A 25630-nucleotide genomic window follows, 5' to 3' on the forward strand; every position below is an offset into this window, starting at 1 on the left:
GCTGCCACATCAGTCACACCTGAAGTAATGCTCAGGTTTTCTACCATTTCGGATTATTTACTCTACATTAAAAGCACTACAAATGCTCATTATAGTGGTCTACTCAATTCTCGCAACCGGGCAAGTGCTTTTGGTTATAGAAGCCGCAGCGTAGCTGTTAAAATCTAAGGAATGAAAGGAACAAGGGCCTCTCCCACGTCTGGAGAGGTGGAGAGAGACTTGTGCGCTCTACCAGGACTTGTGCAGACAGCAGTACCTGGGACGTGCGGGTGTACTCCTCGTACAGGACATCGTACTCGCGGCTCTTCTCCTGGTACTGCTCATGGTAGACCCGCAGCTGCTCTCCTACCGCCTCGATGCTGTCCTCCTTCACCACCTGCTCCTGTGGAGGGACAAGGCACCGTCTGACAACACGCCTGCTGATATCGACGCCCCCCCCCCAGGATTCGAGGAGGAACAGAATTCAGTTCTTCGGATCAATGAGACATGAGCAACCAAACCAACGGGAGAGCACGACCTCCCTTGGATTGCGACTCATCCTGTACTCTTGAATCGAACGGAAAGGCAAATGAACAGGAGACATCTCGGCACTGAATAACACACCAGGCTGGTTTCTCATCCCTTCTGAACATAAAAAATCCTAGGTAAAAACGAAAAAGTTTTACAGGATCGGCCAATAAGTGCCAGTACAATCCCCGTAAGGTTCAATCTTCAGGTTTCTCAGCTTCAACAACAAATTTAAATCAATCTGAACCAAATCAACTGGAACCGTTACCAACAGAAGGTCTTTCTCAGAAGACTTTCTGTTTTGCTCTGTGACTGACGGCACCACAGTGCTATGATGTTGGTCATTAAGAAGCAGTGACCTCTGGTCCTCCTACCTGCTGGTATTTGGAGACGGGGTATAGCAGCCGGGTATCCAGCTTGGCATTGTACTGCGCCAGGGACTCGTGGCGGTAATGACTGATGAGCTCCACCACGGAGAGGAACGTCAGGGGCTCCGAAAAGCCATACATCCCACCACGATGGAAGATCTTGATCAGCTTGTTGTTCCCTCCTTTCCTGCACACATGAGACAGGGTCATGAAAGAGAGTTAGCCCACGCTGTCGGATGTGCCGATAATGGTGCATTGGACTCCATTCCCCGATTTCCCAAAAGCACGAGTCAAAGCCCGGCTGCGGAGATCCAGAACGGAACCAGATGCCTGCAGAGATCCGGAGAGATTTTCGTTTTCCCCTTCCGCTCCGAAAGCTACGGAATTCGTCTCCGTGAGGTCCGATTTGGATATAGAGGAGCGAAGCGTTTCCCGAATTAACGGTTGCAGCCGCGGAAATCTGACGAACCTGAGGGTGAGTGTGTACTCTCCTTGAACTTTGCTGGAGGCGTCTCGGACCAGGAACGTGCCATCAGGGGTATCTCTCATCTTTTCATTCACCTCCTCTCTGGAACACAAAACGCCGGCTGTTACGTAAAATATGTAACATCGATAATATATCCAGTTTTTCCTGGGGTCATGCAGTTATGCGGGCAGTGCGGTGGCTCTGTGGCTAAGGATCTGCGCCTGTGGCTGGAAGGTTGCCGGTTCGAAAGGAATCCTACTCCGTTGGGCCCCTGAGCAACCTGAGCCCTTAACCCCAGCTGCTTCAGGGGCGCTGTATAAATGGCCAACCCAGCGCTCTGACCCCAAGCTTCTCTCCCTGTCAGTGTGTCTCATGGAGAGCAAGCTAGGGTCTGCGAAAAGACAAATTCCGAATGCAAGAAATTGTATATGGTCAATAAAGTGATCTTATCTTAAAACTTTTTTTTGCTTTAAGATCAAAGACACACATGAGAAGATGAAAGGTCCTGATTTTCAAACAACCCACTACACACAGCGCAAATCTGACTCAGATTATTTTTACTACCCAATAATATCGAATTTAGGTTTTTGAATTTTATGCTCTTTTGCCTCTTCCTTCGTTATTCTCTAGCAGTGCACCTCACCGTCAAGCTGGAAAAGAATGTCAGTTTGCAGACTTTATACTCATTCACATTTATGGTACCTGATGTTCTGCGATGACTGGCAACTTGAGTTCTGAGAATTCTTGTGTTTTGTTAGTTTTCTTTTTTTGCCATACAAGTAAGAGAAAATCTGACTCTGCAGAGCTCGTGGCCTTGTATTGAAAGGTTGTGAATATGGATCCTGACAGCATGGCAATCGAGAGGTTTCATACAGGCTTCTTACCTGGAAATATCCCCCCAGTACCATTCTGCATCGGCCAGCAGGCTGCTGTTCCCATTGGCCACCAAGTTGGTCAAGGCCTTGGTCTTCGGAGGCTTCGGAGGCAGAGCTGTTAAAAACACAATCAAGGGGTCAACCAACCACCTGATCACTGAAGTTTGCATCCTCACTACAACTGCAAGCACTCGTCTTCCCAAGAGATAGTCTCTGAAGCTCACAGAGCAGCACCTTCCTAAAAAAAAATGCATCTCAAAAATTGGGACAATATAGCTTTAAGCTCTAGTGGATGAATGTAAAAGAATGAAAACGATGCAGCGACTACAGTTTACAGTGGCTGTAAAGAACCAAAATGTTAATTCACAAGTTTTCCTAGGGATTAAATCTAGCTAAAAAAAAGAACCATTTTAACATGGTTTTGAAAATAACATCTGTTACATAAATAAGCAATGTATCTAAAAAAATATGAATGTAGCAATGCAGGCCTGCTATCCAGCTGACTGTAATATCTAGAATGGATGCATACAGGACGATGTCTTCTATTCATCCAAATTCCATCAAAGTGTCCGCTGGAGCTGGATCAAAGCACTTAGATGGAGCTGTGAAACCCCAAGTAATGCATATAAAAATACACTGAACAGACACGCACTGTGGCTCTGCCTGAGCATAATTGGATTAGTAAATCAAACTATTTTTAAAACTTCCCAAATAACGTCTGCTTGCTTAACTCTGATGGTTTTCTTGCACTACTCTCTTTATATTTCTCTCAACCTGGGATATATATATTTTTTTTGTTCTTCAATACGCTTCAGAAAGATGCGGCGATGCAGGTGCCAGCAGCGAACCGGGCCAGAGGGAGCAGGGAGGGGTCTTGTGCCGACTGCCCCTGCAGAGCCCCAGATCCCTCCCTCCCCTGCTGGCCCACGAGTCTCGGTGTGTGGGGCGTCTCTACCTGGTGGAGGCCTTTCCTGCTCCCAGCTGCGCTCCAGAAGCAGCCTCTCCAGCACCATCACAGGGAAGTCCGAACTGCCTTCGAAACTGGGGAGCGAGCGAAGACGGGAAAGGGACAGTGTTAGTGCAAAACGTGAGCCCCAGGCACATGAGCGGAGTGCAACCTTAGATTTACTTCAACACCGGACTGGACAACTCGGTTATCAGTCTGAACACGGAAGATCAGACACTAGAGCAGAGCGTGCCAGGCTTCTCAACGCATAAGGTTCCTTTCAGAGGCCTGGCTCATGTTTCAAGGTTATATACTACAAATCCGAAGAATGCACTCTCAATTACATGAACAAGCAAATTGACTCGCGGCTTGAAAATTAGCTGGGCAATTCAGAGTGTGCTATTTTAAGATTTTGTAGGAGTCCTGATCTGCATCTTTGTTTTTTCTCGTGAGGTTTTAATAAGTATGTGCGCTGCGTGCACAGATTAAACCCTTTGTGTTCCGGAAATCTTAAAAGAAAACTTAAATTTAAAGTGATCTGATCGATTTACTGAAAGGTGTAGCTGGGGAAAAAAATCCCACAACAAGCTGAAAATCACACCCAAGTGCAAAAATTTAAAACATACATAAAAAACCCATTGTTTCCTTAATGCTAAATGACAAATTCTCCCAGATTTTAACTATGCATCCGATACGCAAACAACTGAAAAACACTTGGAAGCATTTTGGGGTTTTGAAAGTTTCAGCTGTGATTCCCTAAGCAAAATTTAAATGGCTATTGCAATTTAAAAAAAAAGTAATAAAAAAGGCACAGGAAGTTTCAGTTTATCTGCTCAAAAAATGTTATCCTATTACAATTACACACATTGAATGACACTTAGGAAAACTTTTCCTCAACCCATTTTCTTTTTAACACACTCTTCTTCGAAGGAAAACGCAGACTGGTGTATGATCCTCCGGCCGAGCACAGAGCTGGCCCTCGAATAAGCTGGCCATGTCAGGACCCCGTTCGGGCAGCAGGTTTGCAGGTATTTCTGCCTCTATTGACTTCCCCTGAACTGTGCGCATTTAAGCCATTTTCTCTACAAGTCTACTTTTATTGCACAAAGCACAAATAGATAAGCCTTGTAAAAGCTGCTGAGCAAGGTTCAAATAGGTGGTACTATGCTCATAGCTCACATAAGAATTTGTGAGCTCACATTTGGCTACAGACACCTGCCTACCCAAAGCTGCACATTTCACTACTATCTAGGGACACCAGTGCAACACTCAGGGTTAAGTCTAAAAACGCAGCTTTTCTAGGTGGTGCCAGGGTTACAAATGTCACCTGCTGCTCAGCTACGCATGCCTGACCACCCAAGCACCAGTCAAGGTGGAGTTTTCTTGATTTCAGTTATTAGAACAGAGGGAAGCAAGCTAAGAGCATACAAACAGTGAGAGATCAGGATTGACTCAAACATGATTTTAACTTAGGTGTTTGTACATTGTGTTTTTTAGCCAAGACGGGTGTTAGTGTGCTACGGTATGGATAGCCGTTTTGAGACTATAATTAACTATTTTATAGAGTGGCTTCAAAAGCATTTTCTCAAAACGCTTTACAGGAAAAAGTTTAAAAAAAAAGTAAAAAACGGCAACTAGCACACAAACAGCAGGGTTGAGAGGGTTGCAACAGAAGATGCAAAGGGGCAGACAACAGACCAATAAAATAAAAGCCTTTCTAAAGAAGAATCTGAAAATGCTCAGGGAAGGTGACGAAGGCTGTGAGACGGGGAGTAGGAAGACAATAAGTCAGACAGGTACTGATGTTCCAAGCCATGTAGAGCTGGATGCCAGTGCAAAGACGCCAGGACAGGAGTAATGTGATCACCTGCACGTGACCAGGAGTCTGCCTGCCGAATTCTGGACATACTGCAGTTTGTTAAGAGTCAAATTTAGATGCCCCACGTTGCGAGTAGGGTGCTACAGTAATCAATTCTAGGGAAGGCAAATGTGTTGACCAGCTTTTGAGCTACAGTTGGAGACAACACAGGACTTCTAGTCTAGCGATATTTCAGAGATGGTAGAATGATATTTGCACATATGGTTCAAACGTCAATCCTGGATCGTATACCACCCCCAAGGTCTTTAATTTAGATTGAAATTTAAGTACACAGCCATCTACAGATGGGGTTACTGCACTGGCTCTTGCGTAGTTCAGCTGGTACTCACCCCATGCTGGGAACCCGAAGAACCAATGGCCCAAAGATCTGGCTGAGCAGGTGGATGTCCAGGCCGTTCCTCTCCGAATTCTGGCACACGTTGCACAGGTGTCTCAGCAGGTACTGCAAGGTGAGGAGGTTCTGCAGAGGAACAGCAGGCTGCTCCAGAACCAGCATCAGCTGCTTGCAGCTTTCGGCTGTGGCGGCTTCTGGGAAAGAGACACGAACGTGCGTCTCTGAACATGCTTCTGATCCAGAGGCGTGACTCCACTAGAAATGAACCCACACTTGAAACTTTCATTCGCAAAGATTTTTGCCTTCAAGAAAAGGCTCGGATGATTGATCCAACAACCGGTTCGATAAATGGATCAATAACCTTCAGGAAAACAGATCAGAAGGAAATTGGACTGCGTAGCCTTCTCCTCCTTGAAACGTTTTTTTAAATTCCCAGATTTGACAGATTAAGGCAATTATACCTCTGCCACGGTCCGATTTATCACATTAATGCCTTTGTTCACATGCTTGATATTGACAGATCCTTTCAGAAAAAACATTTTCTGGGACACCCCTCTTACAATTTATAAGCGAGTAGTAGCTACCATCCAGGATCACAGATCTACCACACAATGTGCAAGAATATTTTACCCTTGAATCAGGCAAGGGATAGCACCAAATACTACACTGCCAAGGATATCCAGAAAAATCACAATATTTCCAAATCTGGTCCTGCAGAGGCCCAGTGCAGCTCGTGCTGCAGGTCATCCCAGATCCCCTTATTTTTTTAGATTAAGTAAATTACTGTTAGTAAGTTACTGATCAATTAAGCATCTAATTGCTCATCTTTGATTCTTCAGGGCCAGACAGCCTTTAGCTTTCCTAATTTAAATAACTAAGGTACTTTTGAAACACAAATCACTGTTTTAAACACAGATAATTTGCGTCGCGTCTTTAGTGATGATTTAAAGATGCTGCTGGCTGGGAGCTCTGCAGGACCAAGGTTGCAGAGCCATGATGTTATAGAAAGGACCTGATTCATGTGTGTCAGTCTGTTCCACGATCACTGTTTCGCTGCCTACCGGTGCCCTGCTGCGTGGCCGCCTGGAGCTCAGAGCAAACTGCTGGGGGGATGACCGGAGTGGGCAGGGCCTGCAGGTATCTCTTCACAGCCTCGGTGAGCACCTGGAGGTCACACTGTCCCATCTCCCCTGCGGGCAGCTCTGCTTCGGGGAATGAATCACAGGTGAGCACTCCTGCCCCTGTCTGCCACCTGTCCTTCAGGTTATCCTCAAGAGACACCGGGGGTTGTAAAACGGACTTTACAGGGAAATTAGGAACAATCCCCTTGCACAACAGTCTAATCCATTTCATACTCAATGAGCATTTACATGTTATTACATGCATGACACAAAAAGTAAAATGGCTGTAACTCAGCATGTCGCTCGTTTTGCTTGAAATAATCTAAAAATATTCCTGAGCTTATATAAAAAATATCTCAAAAAACATGAACAGTCTGCTTTACTGCCAGGTCAATTCACAAATAGATTAAAAGCTCACTGCAGCTTTAAACTTGTGATGTTTATGGCAATGTCATTACTGACAATTTACTACTGTAAATAGTGTTCATTTACATCTTTCAGAAACCAAAACAGAAACAGAAGGCACGTGATATGTGTGCTACAATTCAAGTACCATAATGTTCAACACAGCTTCTCACAAAAAAAAATAACCAAAAAAGACCTGAAGGAAAAGTACAGGTAGCTTCGACAAGTTCAATGTTCTAAGGAATGGGAGTGAAATACTATACAGTATAAAGAATGAGGTCAAATGACACTGGAGAAACACCCCTGGTATCTTTCAAAGCAAACAGAGGATTTATGCCTTCTTATGTAAATGCACTGGTGAATTGTTATGTTGAAAGCCAACAGGAGCCAGATGAGATTGCCAGCCCGTATTTAATACTGTACTCCAGCTTTGAAACTGCTGAAATAAAATATACTTTAAAATAAAAAAGTGTGTCTGGACATGTTCAAGGCCACAGCAGAAGCAGTCACCCGATATCAGCGGTTCCTGCAAGCTGCAACCTGCCCCCACTTTCTGCACGCCCTCACCAGCCCTGGCTGGGCACTCCGGCTTCTGGATATCAGTGTGTGTTGATAAGGACCCAACTCAAATGCCCTCCTGCCTACACACTGAAGGCTTTCCGATTACTGCCTCGGTTTTCAGCTGCAGACGGGCACTTGCACACACAAAACACTTTGCCCCTTTTTGAATATGCAGGAGTAGGCCCACTGGGGAAATTTCATTCTGCACGTATAGATGTCAGACCCTGAAGAGCATCATATGGCAGCGTGTACATTTGTTACCCTACTGCTTGTTCTGTTGGGTGCACTGAAGCAAACTTAAGAGTGGTTTTTGCAACACACCTCAATATGACATGATGAAGGTGGCATGGTGGCACATCGGACACTGGGTTCCCTTCTGGACCTGGGGTACTATCTGTGTGGAGTTTGTATGTTCTCTCTACATTTCTGTGGGTTTTTTCCAGATGCTCCAGTTTCCTCTCCACAGTCCAAAGACAAGCTGGTAGGCTAACTGGCTTCTGGCAGAATTGGCCCAGGTGCGAGTGTGTGTGCATCTGTGTGCCCTGCGATAGACTGGCGCCCTGTCCAGCGCGTGCCCTGCCTTGTGCCCACTGCTTGCCAGGGGAGGCTTCGGCTCCTCCACAACCCTGAAGTGGAAGAAGCCGTTGGAAAATGGACAGATGGTGTAGCTGGGCAGTGGTCGCTGCCGAGGGAACCGGAGTTGTCGCGGCAGGATGAATTTGGGAAAACGCAGCCCTAGAGAGGTCTGGAGCTTTCCAGCACTGCCGTGCAGCGATCGGGAGGGAGGGGCTCTTACCGAAATTCAGTGTCTGTCTCTGATCAACGGCAGCGGAGAAGCCAGGCGTCCTGTACAGTGTCTCGCAGTCTAGACCTGAAGGGAGTCAAGATGTTAGCTCATCGTCTAAAACAGTCTTTCCCTGGCCTTCTATCAGTAGGTCGGTAACAGATATAAACACCGAAAGCACAGCGGAGGATATAAATACATGTGGAGGCGCGACTCCCGAGACCTGAGGAGCTCTGGAAAGGAACCCGGCTGGACGGTGTCACCGGATCCCCAGGGTCCCTTCGGAAACATTACGTCTAGAGGCCGCAGGCCAGACAGGTTTATATTTTGAACGTCTGGCATTTAATATAAGAACTGTGAGAAGCTGTTACGCCCCATTTTAAACCGGGTTTCTGAAGCGGGGAGTTGAGGGGAAAACATGGAAGGAAAAAAAATGAAGACGGCTGAATGCAAGCTTTCAGCTCTTCCAGTCCTGTTGAATTAATCTGAAGGCCTACAGAACTGCAGAACAGGTAGAGCCTGATCAGTATTCAGGTAACCTTTGCCACATCCTGCTTTAACAGATGAGCTACTCAGATATGACATTTGTGTAACAGAATTGTTTAAAAATTGAACTTTTTCTTGGGCAGAACAGCACTGAGTCTGCTTCTGGAACAGAGGGTCACTGGTTCAAGTCCTGGCTGGGGAGGGCCAATAGCCATCTGAATTAATTCTTTACACTGCCGTGGAAATGGAGCTCTAACTTGCCCCCTGAGGAGCTACATTTAAAATAATTGAGCTCCTGCCCTCATTAGCTTTTTTTGGATGTCTGACACAACCAAGGGGCATCATTATGCTAATAGGAGAGACTGCTATTGAAAGACAAAGCTGGTTCCCAAGGTTCCAGCAGAGACATTCTATCAAGCTTTTGGGGCAGAAGTAAAATTAAATTTTCCACGCAGAACGTATGCTCCCATAATCCACACTAACAGTTAACATTCAGCTGAAGCTGACCTACAGACGGGCTTTATAACGGACTGCAATCGCCAACGTCAAACGGAAAGGACTTGACCTCTCCCGTAGTGACTTTTGGCGACAAATGCAATAAAACCCATCCGAAATAAAAACATGTATAAAAGCCACAATTCAGCTAAAAAGCACAAGGCTCAATCGAGTGAAAATAAATGAAAGGGTTTGAACTGGTCACGCTGGCCCAGATACAGCCCGTGTTAGTGTTTTGCTGAGTCACAAGGTTCTTGAAAGCTGGATGTCGAGTTAAAAGCCACCGAGACGCACGCAGAGGCGTCCGGTCTAATCTCTCCGCGAGAGCTAATTTCATACCAGGGGTTTGCGGACACAGGGCTGCACTCCTGCCTGTGTTATTACTTTCCGAAATCCCAGAGATGGGACTCCATGGGAAACCATGCTGCAATGAGAAACTCCGCAAAAGATGTCATTAGCCTCCCATTGGGCATCATCCAGAGCCATTCTGACACCGTTCATTTGCTTTGATCGCGAAGGATCTGGACTGACGTGCTCGGAGCGCTCTCTCGGTCCCGGAGAAGACGAGGTGCGTGTGTGCCAGCAGACCAGCACAGCTGCAGGCGTTCCGAAAGTTCGGACACTGCTGATGACTAATAAGACTGCGGGGCATCATATGCATTATAAGAAGCTAATGGCTCGGCAATATTCCAATTTAGAACGGAGGTTCCTAAGGACCAAAAGGAAATGGGAAGACAATTCCATATTCTCTGCAGGATATGTGCTTATACAGTATGTGTGAATAACATGGGTTCAGAGGAAATAAAGTTAGGTTTAAGTGCCTCTTTGTTCCCATTGTTTTGCTGTAAAATAAAAATGAATTATATGAACTATAATAATTTTTAATGCTGCACTAATGAATAACATGGGAGAATAAGGTAATTCCCAGATTTCTCCAGCTCTATGTGCTCCATCATGACTTTCCTCTTTAAGGCTGTTTCTTCCCATATCAATGTAGCCAGCGGGTGTGAACCTCCGTATCTTTAGCTGAGAAAAGCAGGCTCCCTTGCTGAGTCACAAGACCGATGTTTCTTTACCAAAGATTAATCCATTTTCCAGCACCTCAAAGTGCCTCCTGCTTACAGAACACAGAACGTATTCTTTGGCAGGCACCTGCGTTCAATTGATTGTCGCAGTCCAAACACCACTTTTATAGGAATAACAATTGTTTGCGAAACGAAAATAAACACAGAGGAAGATAACCGATTCCATGGAAAGGAACATAAAAAGAATAAGTGATAGCGATCAGAAAATGCTCTAAGGAAGCTGGCAGAATCAAAACGTGCATTTCACCATGTGATAAGAACAGCACTGTGAACCTCTCACCTTCCTAACCCCCAACACCTGCAAGGATAGTAAGGCTTCCATCTTTCCCAACCAAAGCTGCACAAAACTTTCCCGTACTTCTGTCAAGACGGAGTGGCGTAGTATCAGGGCAACAGACTCCTCCAGGCTGGTGGGGAGACACCTGGTGTATCTCTGAACACAGTGCTTGACCCAGGTTGCTCCTTAGATAACCTGGTACCAAGGCTTGTGTGTTAAAAGCAATTGAGAGCCTTGTTAAGTTGCCCAATAGCGTACGAATAAAGTTGAGAAATGTCATCTTGATATCCTGTGATAGTGCTGTGGGACATCTTTACCTTTCTTCTCTATGGCTTCTACCAACTTGACCAGGACAGGGGGAGCACTTTCAGGGGGTGAGAACTGCTCAGTCAAGTCCAGGACAGAGAGAGCTGAAAAAGAAAAAGAAAAAAAAGTGTTAACTCCTGACATCGCACCAAGAGTTCAGAAGGGTCTAGACCGACAAAGATGTGACATTTTTCCCAGCAAATGAGATGTTACAAAGCCTTTTCTTATTTTCATTCTTGCTTAAAGCATATTTGCTATTCAACATCTGCAAGTACACAAACAAAATGCTCTACGTCACAGAGGAGGCTGTACAAACAACTTTCACCCGCATGTATTAAGACAACACAAATGAGCTGACAAGCTATACATCTATTTCGATTATGTAATGGAATAATAATCATGGATACAAAATCGTCACTGTAATGCTCATCTTCAAAACTGATTTCATTGGTTTCGCCCGTTTCTCATCTGAGAATGTGTTTCAGTGGTCTAGAAAACCCAGCTGTGTAACAGGAGAACATTATGGTTCCGAACGAAAAGAAGTCGTGCAGCATCTGGGCTGAATAAACTTGAATGAAAAACTGCTTCATTCTGGATTAGCCTGGGACTAATACACTGCCTCAGTTAAACACAGCTATTTAAAGAACTAAGAAAGCAGGGAGGTGGGGCGATAATTTAACAGTACTATTGCACAGCACTTTGAGTCATCCCAGCTGTTATTCTTTAATTACCAACTTAATTAGATGTGCCTTTTTTGCACACAACCACTTATAATTAAGGCCAACGGAATTAAAAAAAAAGGTCAGTCTACTTTGCTACCCAAAAAAGCTAAAACAACCAAATGTACACAGGACGTAAAAGACGGACTTTGTCATTATCCGCTTCGGATTTCGAAAGACTTACTTTTTTTAATCGACTTCAGAAGACACTACTGTCCTTGAAAGTAGGTCTTTCTAGTATTTTATTTCCCGGGTTGTTTTTTTTTAAAAAACTGTAAAGTGGGAACACATGCATGGACACATCACAACGGTGAGCTCTGAAGAGGAGAAAGCCTTCTCCTTTAAGAAGCCAGCTGCAAATCAAGTGGCCTTTAAATAATTACACTCTGACTGAAACAGGCCTGCTTCCTACTATTTTTGGGCCTGTTCGCTGAGGCCTTTGCGTGAGGAGTCTGAGAAAGCTTCGACAGGGCACAATAAAGGATTTCAATAAAACTCCAAACAGGCAAAACCCCAGTGGCTCTGAGCCAGAGCCTCTTTTTCAGTCGAAACCACAAAGCACAGAGCTTGGCAGCGCAAGGCTCCTGGCAGAGCAAAGCTAAACCACGTCTGATTATTAATTTTGGAGTTCAGACAAAGTGCCATGTCAGCACATTCCTGCGCTCCGCTGCACGTTAAACATGGAAACTTCTCTCCTCTCCGCTCACCGGGGGCTCGCTGCTAATGCCCCGAGTGCCGATTCCTCCGCAGAAAAAAAAAGGATTTCTTTCCTTTCTTGTTGCAGTCTGACCTTCTACCACTTCCCCAAGTCAGATTATTCCTCACAACAAAATTAACAGGGTCAACAGAAAGGGCTGATAGTAACGCAATAGAAGACAACATAAAGAAACACCCTCTTGCCCCAGCCCTGCATTCTACACCCCTCAAAGAGTGGAGGGGCAAAAGTGACAAGAAGCCAAAGACGGCCAGAGACCTTCAGAGACAACACAACTCTTCACTGGCAGCTGCTGAGGAACTGTTATGGCCGACCACTTCTGTAACCATGGTTACCCCTGCCCCTTTGTCAGCTGGACCTGTAAAGCAGAGACTGGGAGAGAAACCCTATTTGCTGCCCTAAGAAGAGTTATAAAAACTTCTGTTCTTTTTTTAAAGATTACTGCATACAGACAAGGTTGCTGATAATCTGCTATTGCAAGAAAAAGTAGTAGGTCTTTAACAAAAAAGGGTTGTGGGTGACTGGAACAAACTACAGAGCCTTGTCAAAAGTGTTGAAAATGACATCCTGGCTTCTTTAAGGAAATGAGATTCTTAGCTGAATTAGCTATTAGCAGTCAAACACAATAGATGGGTGTGTTCTTAGCTGTACAAGTTAAGAAAGTGTAAGGAAATAATTGATGATTAACTGTTCTTCAGTGTTAAAAATCCCTTGTCAGTCTTCCAGCTTTGTTTTAAATTGAACACCTGGATCCATTTACTATGGACAGTAAACGTCAGGTTTTAGTTAATACGTGCAGTACTTAACATCATGAAGGATGAAGGTTAATTTTCAGGATTATCCAAAAGAGGACAAAGAGCCCAACTAAATCAAGGTCATATTGCAAAAGCACTTTCAAATGTAATAAATAAATGTGTCTGCAATGGAGTTAGGGCTTTGAATTAAATGACCATCTTTGGATCTTACAAGGTGCTTCTGTAGCTTCGGAATGTGCAGCGTGTGCGAGGTAAGCACTTAAAAAACAATGAATGAATACCGCACCACGTTTTGTGCTCTGCCTGGTGTAGTCCAAAAGGAGAAAGTGCTAATAAAGGTATTCCCCAGAAGGAGTCACTTTGAAGCTACAGCTCCAAAAACAAACAAACAAAAAAAATATTTACGACATAAAATATCGGCAGCAGGAGAACAGTAATATTAGCGGTCAGAAGAATCAAAGGTATGCATAACCCTTCTTCACAGGGTATGGACAATACATGTAACGGGTCACTACGTATGTACAGCGTAAGGAGAGCAATGCATTTCCAGCTCAACTGAAACGGATCCTCCATGCATGCAATCTCGCCAGTGATCAATCTAATGACTGCTACACCATGCAGGCATGCAGGCCAGAAAAGGGCTCTGCTTCATTGAAAGAACACAAGCTATCAGAATCTAAGAAACCTCTTGACACAGCAGATCAAAACGTGTAAAATGTGACCAAAACTCACTCCTGGATTCCAGATCACTTAAAACCAGAGACACCTCTCGGGGTTTTGATCTGTTATGTTCATGACATCTTATCATTGCCAACCACTGTAAGCTCTGGAAAAATTGTCAAGAGAGGATGTAGTCGATTTTATTTATGGATTTAACTGCATCTTTCTGGAATTCTGATTGTGGTCATTGTAATTAAAAGGGTGTAAAAATGAATGGGCAAAGGGATTTTTAGTTCAACTGGGAAAAGGTGAGAAACTAGGCTTTAAAGTTTAAAACTGATGAGAGATCAGAGAGATGGCCAAAACGACTTCTGCGAACTTTTTAATATTGATTTAGACTTCACACGAGATGAGCTATGAAAGCAACAAATTCCACTCACGTTCTGCAGCTAAATTATTTTTTTCTGGTCAAAGCTCAATAAACAGCTCTGGAGGTGTTCTAATAAATTTGCACATTACGACACGTTAAAAGCTGGCCGAGGAAGAGCTCGAACTCCAGTCTCAATTAAATGTACTTCAAACTAGGTAAATTGACTTGACAACTCCCAACAGGTAACTAATTAATGACCTGCGGACTTAGGTGAGACTGTTTCCTGGCAGTGTGACAAGTTCTTGGCACAATGTCCTGGTGTCTGTGCTTGATTTATAGTCAGTCTTGCACAGCCAGCAGCTCGGCTGCTGAAATCTTCCAGATGTGTGAGTGACAAGACGGAAAGTAGGGAAAGAAATGCAATCACGCTCCAGGCAGGAGTGAGTGTTACTCAAGACTCTGAAGCCTACTGGTGTAGCACTGATGTACTTCCCCTGATCCCTTACTCTTCTCTACCTTTAAGCGCTCCTTCTGAAAGCCGTTTTCCGGTTTGTCTAAGAAGGGCAGATAACTTGAGCACCAAGGGGAAGTTCACCACAGATGCAGCATCATTATGTTTTCCAAATAATAAATGGAGCTTCATTTCCAAAAAACTTCAATGTAGTCACTCCCCCCCCATTTAAAAAAAGTAAACTTGATGGAATGCATTTCATGCCACACGTCCTAAAAGCTTTTTTTTTTTACAACACCATTTGAGCAAAGATCATTACTGCTAGTACCACCTATTGTGTTGGTTTCTGGTAAAGGTCATGCTCGTATGTTGGTAAACAGATCTGCACACTCGTCTACCTGATAAAACTTTTAAAAAGTGTTATTCTTACAAATGCCAAATATGCATAAAAACCCAATATTTATCCAGTACTTTGCACTCTGATGCCTGACAATCAAAGCACAGGTTCTGACGCTTATTTCATACCACACTGACATTCTGAAAGTCCCCACAACTCGTATATCTTTAACCATGGGCAAAGGACCGAATGGATCCTAGATGCCAGGTGTTGGAGAAACAAGGGCCAACAAATAGATCTACAACAACACCATCCAACTGTATTACCAAACTGGCAGAATTAAAGGACAGGAGATGACTGTGATGGGTTGGGGGAGAGAGTGCTGTCATTTACAGACTAGCTGCACAAATCCCAACGCAACGCAACGCAACGATCAGGCAGGAGAGAGACCTGCTACCCCTTTAACTTCCCACCACGACCTTCGCTCACTGTTCGGGCAATGCGGCTCTTACAGCCAGATTCCGTGCAAAAGTATAAAGATCTTTGGAAATGCAGCTGTAGCCCTGAAGTCATCCTTGGTTTCTGGAGAGCAAACCAACTAATCATTACCCAATTATAGTTGCCTAAGCAGTCTGCGTCTTGGCGTGACTAAGAGTCGCGACTGAACATGCCTCGGGAAAGAGCAAACGAAAGCATAAAAAAAAAACAAGTTTTGTAGCCATGGAAACCCGTATTTACGCCTGCTACTTTTTCTGGTCTCTTTCACATGCCATCACCAACTCATGTATCATGTGCTTCTTATAGTAGCCTTGGTTGGTCTCTTAAAATCTTCTTCCAGTCCCTCAGAGCATCTGATCTTTTTCGCCAACATGCCTAGGCTGCAAAGGACCAGGTGAAATTCTTCTCTTTTCAGCAAGCAAAGATTTTGGTCAATTACCGGACTTCACTCGCTTCACTTCAGCCATCTTGGAAGCTACGTCTCGAGAGTGTGGTCAACCCACCTCCTTCACAGACCACAGATTTGCACAGCACCACATAGGAACAAAAAATGATAGTGAATTATATGAAAACTCTGAAATGTAAGAACATGATGAATATTTCAAGTGAGCAGAGATTGAGCTCGTTTGGCTACTAGTACCTAAGGGATACGAGGATCTCATCCAGGCATTCCCTGAAAATTCAGATAGAAACACCTTCAACATAGTGGACAAACCTGTGTCCCCCCCACAAGAGTTGGGGACAAAAAGTTCATTAGCTACAGTATTTTGGACTGGCTTAAAAATGTGTGACTGTCCAACGTCTCTCCAACATACTTTCATCTCCTCTTAACCAGCAATCTAACGCAATCACATGGTTCTGAGAGCTGCACATTTCCAACTTGTGGCATCCTGCGATTTCACCCCATTGAAGTTGCTTCTACCTTACATGCTTTGTCAGAATGACCAATGATGCTTCCGCATGCATTTAGCACAAGGACAAGAGCACAATAGTCACTGTTGGATTGTTCACGTTGACTTTTCCTGGGATGGCGTTAGAATGGCTTTGCCTGGGGTTGACACTAAAATACACCCTTGCTTAGCACTGCCTCACTGCCTTCGTTTCAATGACTCCAAACACGCCTGCAGACCAGCAGAACGCTCGACTGTCTGCGATTCTCATACAGGCCAGGCGGGAACACCTAGAGCCCACCGAGGCAGGCACTTCTCCCTGCTGTTTGTACAGAAGGCAAGATGCAGTGAAAAACAGTAAAAAAAAAAAGCTCTCAGCCCATGAGAATGGAGCATTCGGGGAATTTTTACTTTACAGCGAGTGCCATAATTGCTCATCAAAAAACGTCCCATGCTTCCCAGATAAGCCAATCAGGCCCATCCAGGCAAATGTAGGTTCTCCCATCAGTTCCCCACTGCTATCGAGAGGAGGAGTGAAGACAGATATTGGATCATTTACACAAGCCCTGACTGAATGTGCTGGGGCAGAGTCAAAACTGATGTACTTCTCCTGTAACTATAGCTTAGAAATGAACTCTTGTCTGCATAAAATGGATTTTTAATTATATTCTGTAGTGAAATATCAGCAGTGCTAATACTGATACCCCCTCATACATAAGAAGTAAAACACCTAGAAAAACACCCCATCAAACCAAACAACTACAACTGTCTCTCCGAGCACCGATTCTCACAGTGCTTCCATTAAGCCAGGCCCTGCAGTATTGATTAATCAGCCGCACAATTAAAAATGACTGATTCACCTCATGAGAGAGGAAAGGAATCCACATAATCCTTCACAGACTGGCTCCTTCCTCGCACTGTTTCTGAAAATCATCCTTGACTGAAAGTTTAGAATACCTTTACACTGAAGGCACATCAAATGTTTTGCTTCTCTGTCAAGGGCCAGCTAACCACTTTTGAATTTCTCCACATAAACAAACTGGAAAGAGGGTTTCACATGGGTGTACCAATAACCAGCGTCCACAACAATATGCCTCTTTGGGAGCAAAAATCTAAGCTCGCTGGTTTTGACCTTTTACTGCACGTGTAACACAAGACATCTGTTTTTGTCCTGTGTAAAAGAGGATCACAATTTATGCAGGCTGTACCGACTGCAATCTTCCTACCCTCCTGCTAGCTTTGCACATTAATTTTTTGCACATTTTTTCACAACATAAATGCATGAACTGAAACAAGCCCAACTCCGGGGCCATGTGTTCCATGCATGCAGAAAGCTCCGAAGGATTGCTCAACACCAGCTCAGTGCGTGCCTTCACGGCTGAGTTGTTCGTTTACATTAGCGTGGACTATTTTCAAGCCAGCTATTTTTGCTGCTTATTCTGATTATTTTAATAATACACACATGTATAATTAGTCAACAAGAATGCATTGTGTATTAGGTTCTTGTGGCCTACTGTCTCCCAAGGGCAGATACAAGGAAGGGATCTGAGCGAGTATACCGATCAACAAGCCAGAGGAGTTAAATTCTTTGATCCCTTCGCCTGTTTTTTTTTTGCTGGGGTGGCGTCTGTTTGGCCCGCGCATTTAGAATGTTTACACCACCCCTACTCGCTGAGTGGAACAGCTGTTGGACCGGTCTATAGACCACTGTTGTCTAGTATCTGGCATTTTAATTGATAAGCCTTGCCGCAAGCAGATAGACCGCCTAATTTCACTGCCCGATCAGCCTGGGATGCGGCCATGCTTGCCTAGGTTATGCAACTGCTGGAAGAGCTTGCATGTTCAAAGTCGGGACTGGGGACTTGAGAGACACACACAAAAAAAAACATCAAAACTGAGACACCTTCAAAAGCCACGCTCTATCCTCACGCGAGCTCTGCGTCTCTGTCCGAGACGTGCTGCTCTGTGCTGCTGAACGACGAGGTTGTCTCTTGATTGCGCTGGTTTGATCCTACCTCCCTTCTGTGGGGGGTGAAAGTACTAGGCCGTGGGGAAGTACCAGACCAAGGATCGTCCGGGATGATCACTTCACCTGTGACGCCATTCCTTATTGATCAGGCTATTGCATGTCACACTACTCTTCCAGACAAACACGAGTATATACTGTAGGACTTAAGATGATAAGAAGTGTCTGTGCTGGACTATCCAGTAAGGATCAGACAGTTCTCTGAACTGATGCCTTTGCAAAGTGCACACACTCCCTCATTAGTAATCCAAGTTATCAGCCTAGAATGATACGAATCCACAAGGCAAGTCAGCTGGATCATTTACTTCTAAATGGGCGAAATCAGAATGTAAGAAAGGTTACAGACATTACAGGGTTGATAGGTTACCTAGTAGGTGACTGAATCAAGGATTTTCTTTTACAATCTTATTATACGTCTTGAAAGGATCAGCTTTAACAACATGGTAGGATAGCGTGTCCATTCACACCTGGCGCTGTTACAAAGGTTGGGGATATAAAGCAGAGCAAGCATGTAAAAGCTTAATTCCTCCCAAGCATTTTTTTTTTTGGAAAGCCGACACAGACCAGTAGCTGCCAAAAGACTGGGAGGGATTTCTTTTTAAGGGATTCTGGGAGTGGGTAGTTAAGGGACATCAGCAACAGGATCAGATGGGTAAGTTAAAAAAGGCTGGGGGGCATGGGGGGTGGGTGGGGGAGAGATTCTTGCAGCAGTAGACAGTGAGAGGGAGTCTAGCAACAACAAAAAAAGACTAGTTCACCCTGAACAGAAAAGGCTACTGTGAGGCTTCAGCTATTGGAAAGACAGACAACAAAAAAGAACTTAAGTTAAATGACTCACTTGAGGGGATTACCATGCAGCGGATTCCTCCCTGCTTGGCAAATTGGATTTCATGTCACATTTGCTCACACTGTCCTAACCGGACACTTTTTGCTTACAGCCTAATTATAACCAGGCCCTTGAACCCAGCTTGTAAGTAGTCGGGCGTTCACGCTCGGCAAAAAAACTCCAGGTGGGAGTTCCACTCCTGCCCCGTGCCCCTGAGGCTTGAGGAACACCTTCCAGATGGCCAGGTTTGAGAGCACGGGCTGCAGTCTCCTTCTGCAAATACGCCCTACAAATTTTCAAAGAAACATCTTAATGGGGGACGGGCTCAAGAGGCGCAGTGCTGGAACCCTGGATTGAGTTCTGGACCTGGGGTGCTGTCTGTGTGGAGTTTGCATGTTCTCCCTGTATTTTGCATGCGTTTCCTCTGGGTGCTCCGGTTTCCTCCCCCAGTCTAGAGACACGCTGGGAACAGCTGTCTCTGTATGTGCCCTGCAGTGGACTGGCGTCCCATCCAGGGTGTACCCTGCCTTGTGCCCGTTCCTTGCAAAGATAGGCTCCGACTCCCCCACGACCCTGTATTGGATAAAGCCGTTGGAAAAATGGATGGACTCCTCCCCAGCCTTTTCAGATTAGAACATCATCCTCCGGCACTGGGATCAGATCCCGCCATTCTCCCCTCATTATCAGAACACAAACCAGAAAGGACAAAAACAAGGTCTTCCGTTCCATTAGAAAGCTAAAAATCTGCATGAATAACTGACTTAGGCGGGCATGCTGGCTGATGCTTTTATCCAAAGCAACTTACATTTGCATCCAATTATACAGGTGGGTATTTTTACAAGACCAGTTTACTTGAAGTATCTTGCTCAAGGGTATAACAGCACTATCTCACACACGTTCCAGCTGAACACACCGGAGCTCCACACTACTCTTTCTATTGAACTGCTTTTGTTCCTAGCCTCTGCAAAATGTAGTTAAATATCGATTTACATTTTCATTGTGGCACTTGTAAAACCATTAAGAGTGCTCAGTACAGTTCAGCATTCAGCAACAGAAAAAAGGCAACCAATTCTGTACTAAACTGTCTGGCAATGCTTCTCCCTCGGCTGTTACTGTTACAAATTTCATATTCCTCCGCATCTCAGACAGACACTAAAACACTGAATGCCACTGAACACCACAAAAACCTTGACTCCCGGCGACAAAAACAAGAGAAAAACACAACCCTTCTGAAGTGAACACTGTTCCTTGTTTTTAGCCTTCTTATTTTTAGTGGTACCATTTTAACAACAAGAGGATGAAAGCTAAATTGGTTGGTGATCATAATCATGACTGCCCTCCCCAAATAAGGCACTTGAGGGTTAATTCTTTATGTAAAATTAATATTACAGCCCCCCAAAAGCCTTGAAACACCTTTATTCCATCTGCAGATGCTGAGCCCGTGAGGTCAGTAAATGTGCAGCACTGATTCGTTAACATAAAGAGCTCAGTCCCCAGAGTTGTATTTCACCTTTAAGGCAGAACATTAGCATTGTGTCTTTCTCAAGTTTGATTAACCCGCTGTGACAACCTTCTAAAAGAAGCCTCAGCAAAAAAAAAAAAGTCAGCATTGATTAGCCATCTGATAATGTAGGCTTCAAACTCGGTTGACAAATTCTGTGCGTGGAAGATCTGAACCATACGGAGAAAGAGCTCCAAAGACACCCACTGCGTGGGATTGATTGCTAGAGAGAGAATAAGATAACAGGGAAAAAGAGGGAAAAGACAGGCCAAGCAAGGGAGCCACACGGAGCAGGAGAGCAAACCACAGAGAGGTAGAAGTATAAAAGGAGGCCCTAACAGCTATAAATTTCTTGGGCAGCTGTAGGTGCAATTTTCATTTCTCCCTGAGCTTGTGGTCTGGAAAGGCACTGAGCTGACCTGCCCCCTGAAGAGAATGAATAGAAGGCAAATATTGAAGTGGTGTCACGTGACTGCTGGGGAATGTGCCTGCTCAGCAAAAGCCCCCTACCTGATATACAAGTTCTTTCTCCAGATAGGGCTGGCGCACTGCCCGAGCTCCCAGCAAATTACAATTTACTGCTTCCTTCAGGGCAGGGGGGGAGAGCAACAGAGAGAGAGAGAGCAGGAGAAGGATAGAGAGAGAGAGAGAAGGGGTGTGAAACAGAGAGGAGAGGGGAGAAATAGAGGGGGAAGGAGAGGAGGAAAGGGAAAGAGGGCGTGTGAATGAGAGAGGGGAAAAAATGAACAGAATGAACTTTGACGAGATGCACAGTCAGTAGGTACATGTGGAACTGGGCAACCAGCTTCTTCCACTGCAGATACCTTTTCACCATTACACGACACCAATGATTGTTTTTCTTTGCTCGAAGTTTGTTTCCTGCAGGGATTCTCCATGAAAAGTCATCTCCAGGCGCACGCGTTCTTCACTTTCTCTCCTGCACGAAGGATCGCCGTTCGTAATGGGTGACTGGAAGGAGAGGGGTTACTGGGGGCAGCTGAAGTTCTCACTTCACCCGAGCAGTGAAGAAACAGGCCAGACACACGCGAACCCATCGAGGGTAACCTGAGGCACAAAGATTCAGCTCCGCTGTGGGAGTCGGCTTCCTAAACCACTAAAAATCATTTTTGTAGGGCCGTTGGAGGCATAAACGATCAAGTGTTTTTGTGTTGATTGAAACGTGCAGCCTTTGCAGAAGCAGAAGCTGTCTCTGGCTTCAAGTTTTTACGAAAAAGCTTTCATCTCCAAATCACCCTTTCTTCCAGTGCTACAGCGAGGTTTTTGTCAATAAGAAGCCAACAGACATTTACTCTTCAACTAGTAAACGAAAATAATGCAACAGGGAGCAGAAACTAGAAGAAAATATCAAGACCAGAGATTTACAGCACAACCTGTTGTTTTTATGAATTATGATGGCCGTTACAGTAATGGTCTGCCAAATACCAGCAAGAATTATGAAGAAGTAAACAGGAATCACCACGCATTAATGCCAAGCCACTGGAAGGACTAACTGTCAGCACAACACAACCGTATTTGTATGAAGGTGTGGTCATGAACCAGGCACTACATTACTCTATCACTGTGCAACAGTCAGAGACACGTACTACTGCTCTGAAGTAGCAATGGAGCACCTCTCCTATTCTCCTTCCAGCTCCAAACAGTGATCAGACCTTGTTTTATACAATATTACCCCGTTTCCTGCTGTCCCTAAACAGAGAGTGAAGCACGTCTTAAGCATGTCAAAGGTCTCCCCGCTTTTAAACACCCGTCACATTTTGAGAAAGCGCACACACACGGCCTCGCAGGAGCGCGGGCTGTAAACACAAACGGACAGGCTGTTCCGACTTCGCCTCGGCCCCCCCCCCCCCATTCCATTTTGGCTGAATTCGCCAGATTTGAAATGGAAAGTCTGCGCCGAAGCGAAGTCGGAAATAGCATCTGCGACTCCTGGACTTTGTTTAATCCGCGCAGACGGCAGTCTCCCGTAATCGCCCTTGACGGATCCCAGCAAGCTCGCGCTGCGAGTGACGCTCTGCAAGAGCCCCGACAGGTGCCAGCTGAACGGGACAAGCGATTCGGGTTCGCCTTTGGCACGCCACGCAAACCTCACAACGAGGAGAGAGCTGCTTCTCCCGGTGGTGCGTTTACGGTCTTTGACACGTCTTAGTCCCCCCCCCCACCAAGTCAGCAGTTTCACCAGTACGACAGTATTTGTGAATCGAGAATGCAGGTAATGTTCAAATGAAAAAAAAACAACACACTAATTCATTCATTCATGGAACATTCTGCACTTAGCTGTTGTATGAATTTCTTTCTCTGTCGCGCACAATTGTCCAATTAAATCTCCTACAGAAGAGACTTCAAGAGAATAAAATCATCAAGGTGCTATGGCTTCAGCAAAGCTCTGCATGAGGTGTTCTGGGAGAAGAATATTCAGATAGTCCAACATGAAATTATTATTGACTGAGTCTGATTAATCTGTTCATTTAATTTTTTCAGTAATTAATGTAAGAAATAAAGGCAGACCCACTATGTACTAAATATTCTACAACACTCACCTTTTTGCCAGTTTTGTTGCCTTATCTGGTCTCATTCTATGGCTTTTACTTCCTTGTAATTTCAACAGAATTATTTTTATTTGCTACAAAATGGTGTACAATTGATTGATAGTCTCTTACAATGTGTTTTCTCTGAACAGTCCTGAAGTGTAGTTCTGTTTCTGTATACATAGAACTGTAAAAACATTTGAAAAATGTGTTTAGTTAATGCACAAGCATAAGTCACAATCACATAAACAATGTAACATAGATATAACTGCTAAATCACACATTAAAAGGTTGTTTGTCAGCATCAGTGAAGTGTTTATAGTAATACGTCTATACATTTATGTACACAAAAATATGTAGCTTAAGTATTCACTTTTTCTTTTATTGTTTATTAAACAAAAAAAACATATCCAACATCTAATAACATTTAAAAAAACTGCTCCTAAAAGGAAGTTCATTTCTTTTACAGTAGGCTAACAAATAAATGCTTTGAAACAGGTTTTAAAAGTAACAACGAAGGAAAAGGACACACCACATACCCTACTAAAAAGTAAAGTAACTGCCCATCCACCTCTTGTCTAACTGCTTCATCCAATACAGGGTCATGGGGGAGCTGGGGTCTATCCCAGCAAGCAAAGGGCAAAAGGCGAGATTCCCCCTGGATGGGACCCCTGTCCATCGCAGGTCACAGACACAAGCACGCCCACACTCTAACAAGCGGCACGTTTTCCCAGAAGCCAATTAACCCCCTCCTCGTCTGTCTTTGGACACGGGGAGGACATACAAACTCCATGCAGACAGCACCCCAGGTCTGGAATGCAATGCTAACCATTGCGCCACCCTGTCAGCCTTGAGTGTCTGATTTTTGTTCAATTTCACACGGTTTAAAAAAACTTGTCATTTGTTTCTCAACAGCATTCAGCTGTAGTCCAGGCCTGTTCTGGAGACAAAAATGCACAAACTAATGCTGTCTGGACAGTTCTCTGGAAAGCATGTCCATAGTTACACAGCAGACAGCAGGAAAAGGCAAACAAGCTATGATCTTTATAAATCCTCCTGCAAAAACTGTGGCTAAATCGGCAAAAGCAGAAAGGGGATACATAATCATGTTAATTTTATAAAAACCAAAGCTTTTCCTATGAATCAACAAAGTGTTTTAAATATAGTAAGCTCCTAAAATTCTAGGATAATTCTGCTATATTGTTTCAATTTCTCTTGATTGATTTTTTTCTCCAATGCATATCATCTAAAATGCACCCTAAGGGGGTGCACATTGGCAGTTTTTCAAAGAGCATGACATCATCACACAGCACGGAATCAGGACACAGGCTTTAATATTGCAGCAGACACCAGAGACCTCTGTAAGTGCCGGCTTATTCCGATAAGGTCCTTCACGACGTCTCCGGGGGTGTGAGTGAAAACCTTCTCTCGGAGATGGGGAAGTGGGCAAAGTCCAGATAACAAAATGACAACAGGCGGGGGCTGTGGCAGGCAGGCCGTTGGGTTGCTCCTGTGAGAAGCCTGAATCGCTAGACTACACAGATGTGCAGCAGGGGAAAGGACGGTATCTGTGGGGCTCCTCTCACACACACTCTTCCCTGCATTTCTCAGACTTAGCCACAACACGTGCAGGTAACTCTGGTGACCCAGGTAACTCTAAAACCTCCACTTCAAGATTTGCAGTCCTAGTGTAGTGGCAGCTACCAAGGATCTATGTCAAAGATTGAAAGGGTGGATAGACACTGCGTAGCACTTCCAACCTGATCACAGAGGCACGATGGTGATGGAACCCTTCTTTTTCGATTTGGCTTAATGTAACTGGCATTCACACACACACCGCCCAGACCTCCCACTGCTTCCCAAAACTACTCGGCTGTTTGCTGGACAGCCTTGAGCTTCCTACTGAGGACTTTTCTGAACCAGCCTGCTACAGTGCATCACAGCTCACACAGGCCAGCCTCTGTTCAAGTATACTGGGCATTCGCCCTTTGCTAGGACTCATCCACTCTTGGAAGGCTACCTGGAGCACCTTGACAAATCACTCTCCTTGACAGCACTCCAGAAAACCCACGAAACTAGCTGCAAACATCTCTGACTGCTCCCTTTATCAAATTACTACTTGGAATAGGCATTTTACTTTTCCATTGTAACCCGTTATTTAAGGATTTACTATAGCCTCTCAAGTACAAACCTCTGATACAGCCCCCACGCAGGCCATAAACAAACATGACAATCACTCAAGCTTGGTTTTCAAACCAAAGATATCAAAAGGGGCCACCTATTTGTTTGCAACATGAAGAAGCAGACAGATCAGGAGTGGAACAAAAGGACAAATTCAGTGCAAAACACAGAACCTAACCTGACACAGACAACCAAAACTTTGCCCTACGTAACTCTTAACTTTCTGTTGCTACTGTTAGTGTTACTGGTTGGCATTTCAA

General features: G+C 44.6%; 1 protein-coding gene across 2 annotated transcripts in view; it reads right to left on the bottom strand.

The window, feature by feature from the left end:
- pik3r2 (phosphoinositide-3-kinase, regulatory subunit 2 (beta)) overlaps nucleotides 1-25630 on the bottom strand; it is a 46311-nt gene that overhangs the window by 7937 nt on the left and 12744 nt on the right. Inside the window, exons 3-11 of one of the 2 annotated variants that reach the window (XM_088907396.1) lie at nucleotides 10907-10999; nucleotides 8259-8333; nucleotides 6437-6577; nucleotides 5371-5569; nucleotides 3172-3257; nucleotides 2226-2331; nucleotides 1345-1443; nucleotides 882-1062; nucleotides 257-382 (exon numbers count right to left, since the gene is read on the bottom strand). In XM_088907396.1, coding sequence (XP_088763522.1) covers nucleotides 257-382; nucleotides 882-1062; nucleotides 1345-1443; nucleotides 2226-2331; nucleotides 3172-3257; nucleotides 5371-5569; nucleotides 6437-6577; nucleotides 8259-8333; nucleotides 10907-10999 — 1106 coding nt within the window. The remainder of the gene's footprint in view (nucleotides 1-256; nucleotides 383-881; nucleotides 1063-1344; nucleotides 1444-2225; nucleotides 2332-3171; nucleotides 3258-5370; nucleotides 5570-6436; nucleotides 6578-8258; nucleotides 8334-10906; nucleotides 11000-25630) is intronic. The other variant, XM_088907397.1, reaches the window with a different exon arrangement.

The sequence above is a fragment of the Atractosteus spatula genome, chromosome 28 (genome assembly GCF_055471065.1).
Source record: "Atractosteus spatula isolate fAtrSpa1 chromosome 28, fAtrSpa1.hap1, whole genome shotgun sequence".
Classification (NCBI taxonomy): Eukaryota; Metazoa; Chordata; class Actinopteri; order Semionotiformes; family Lepisosteidae; genus Atractosteus; species Atractosteus spatula.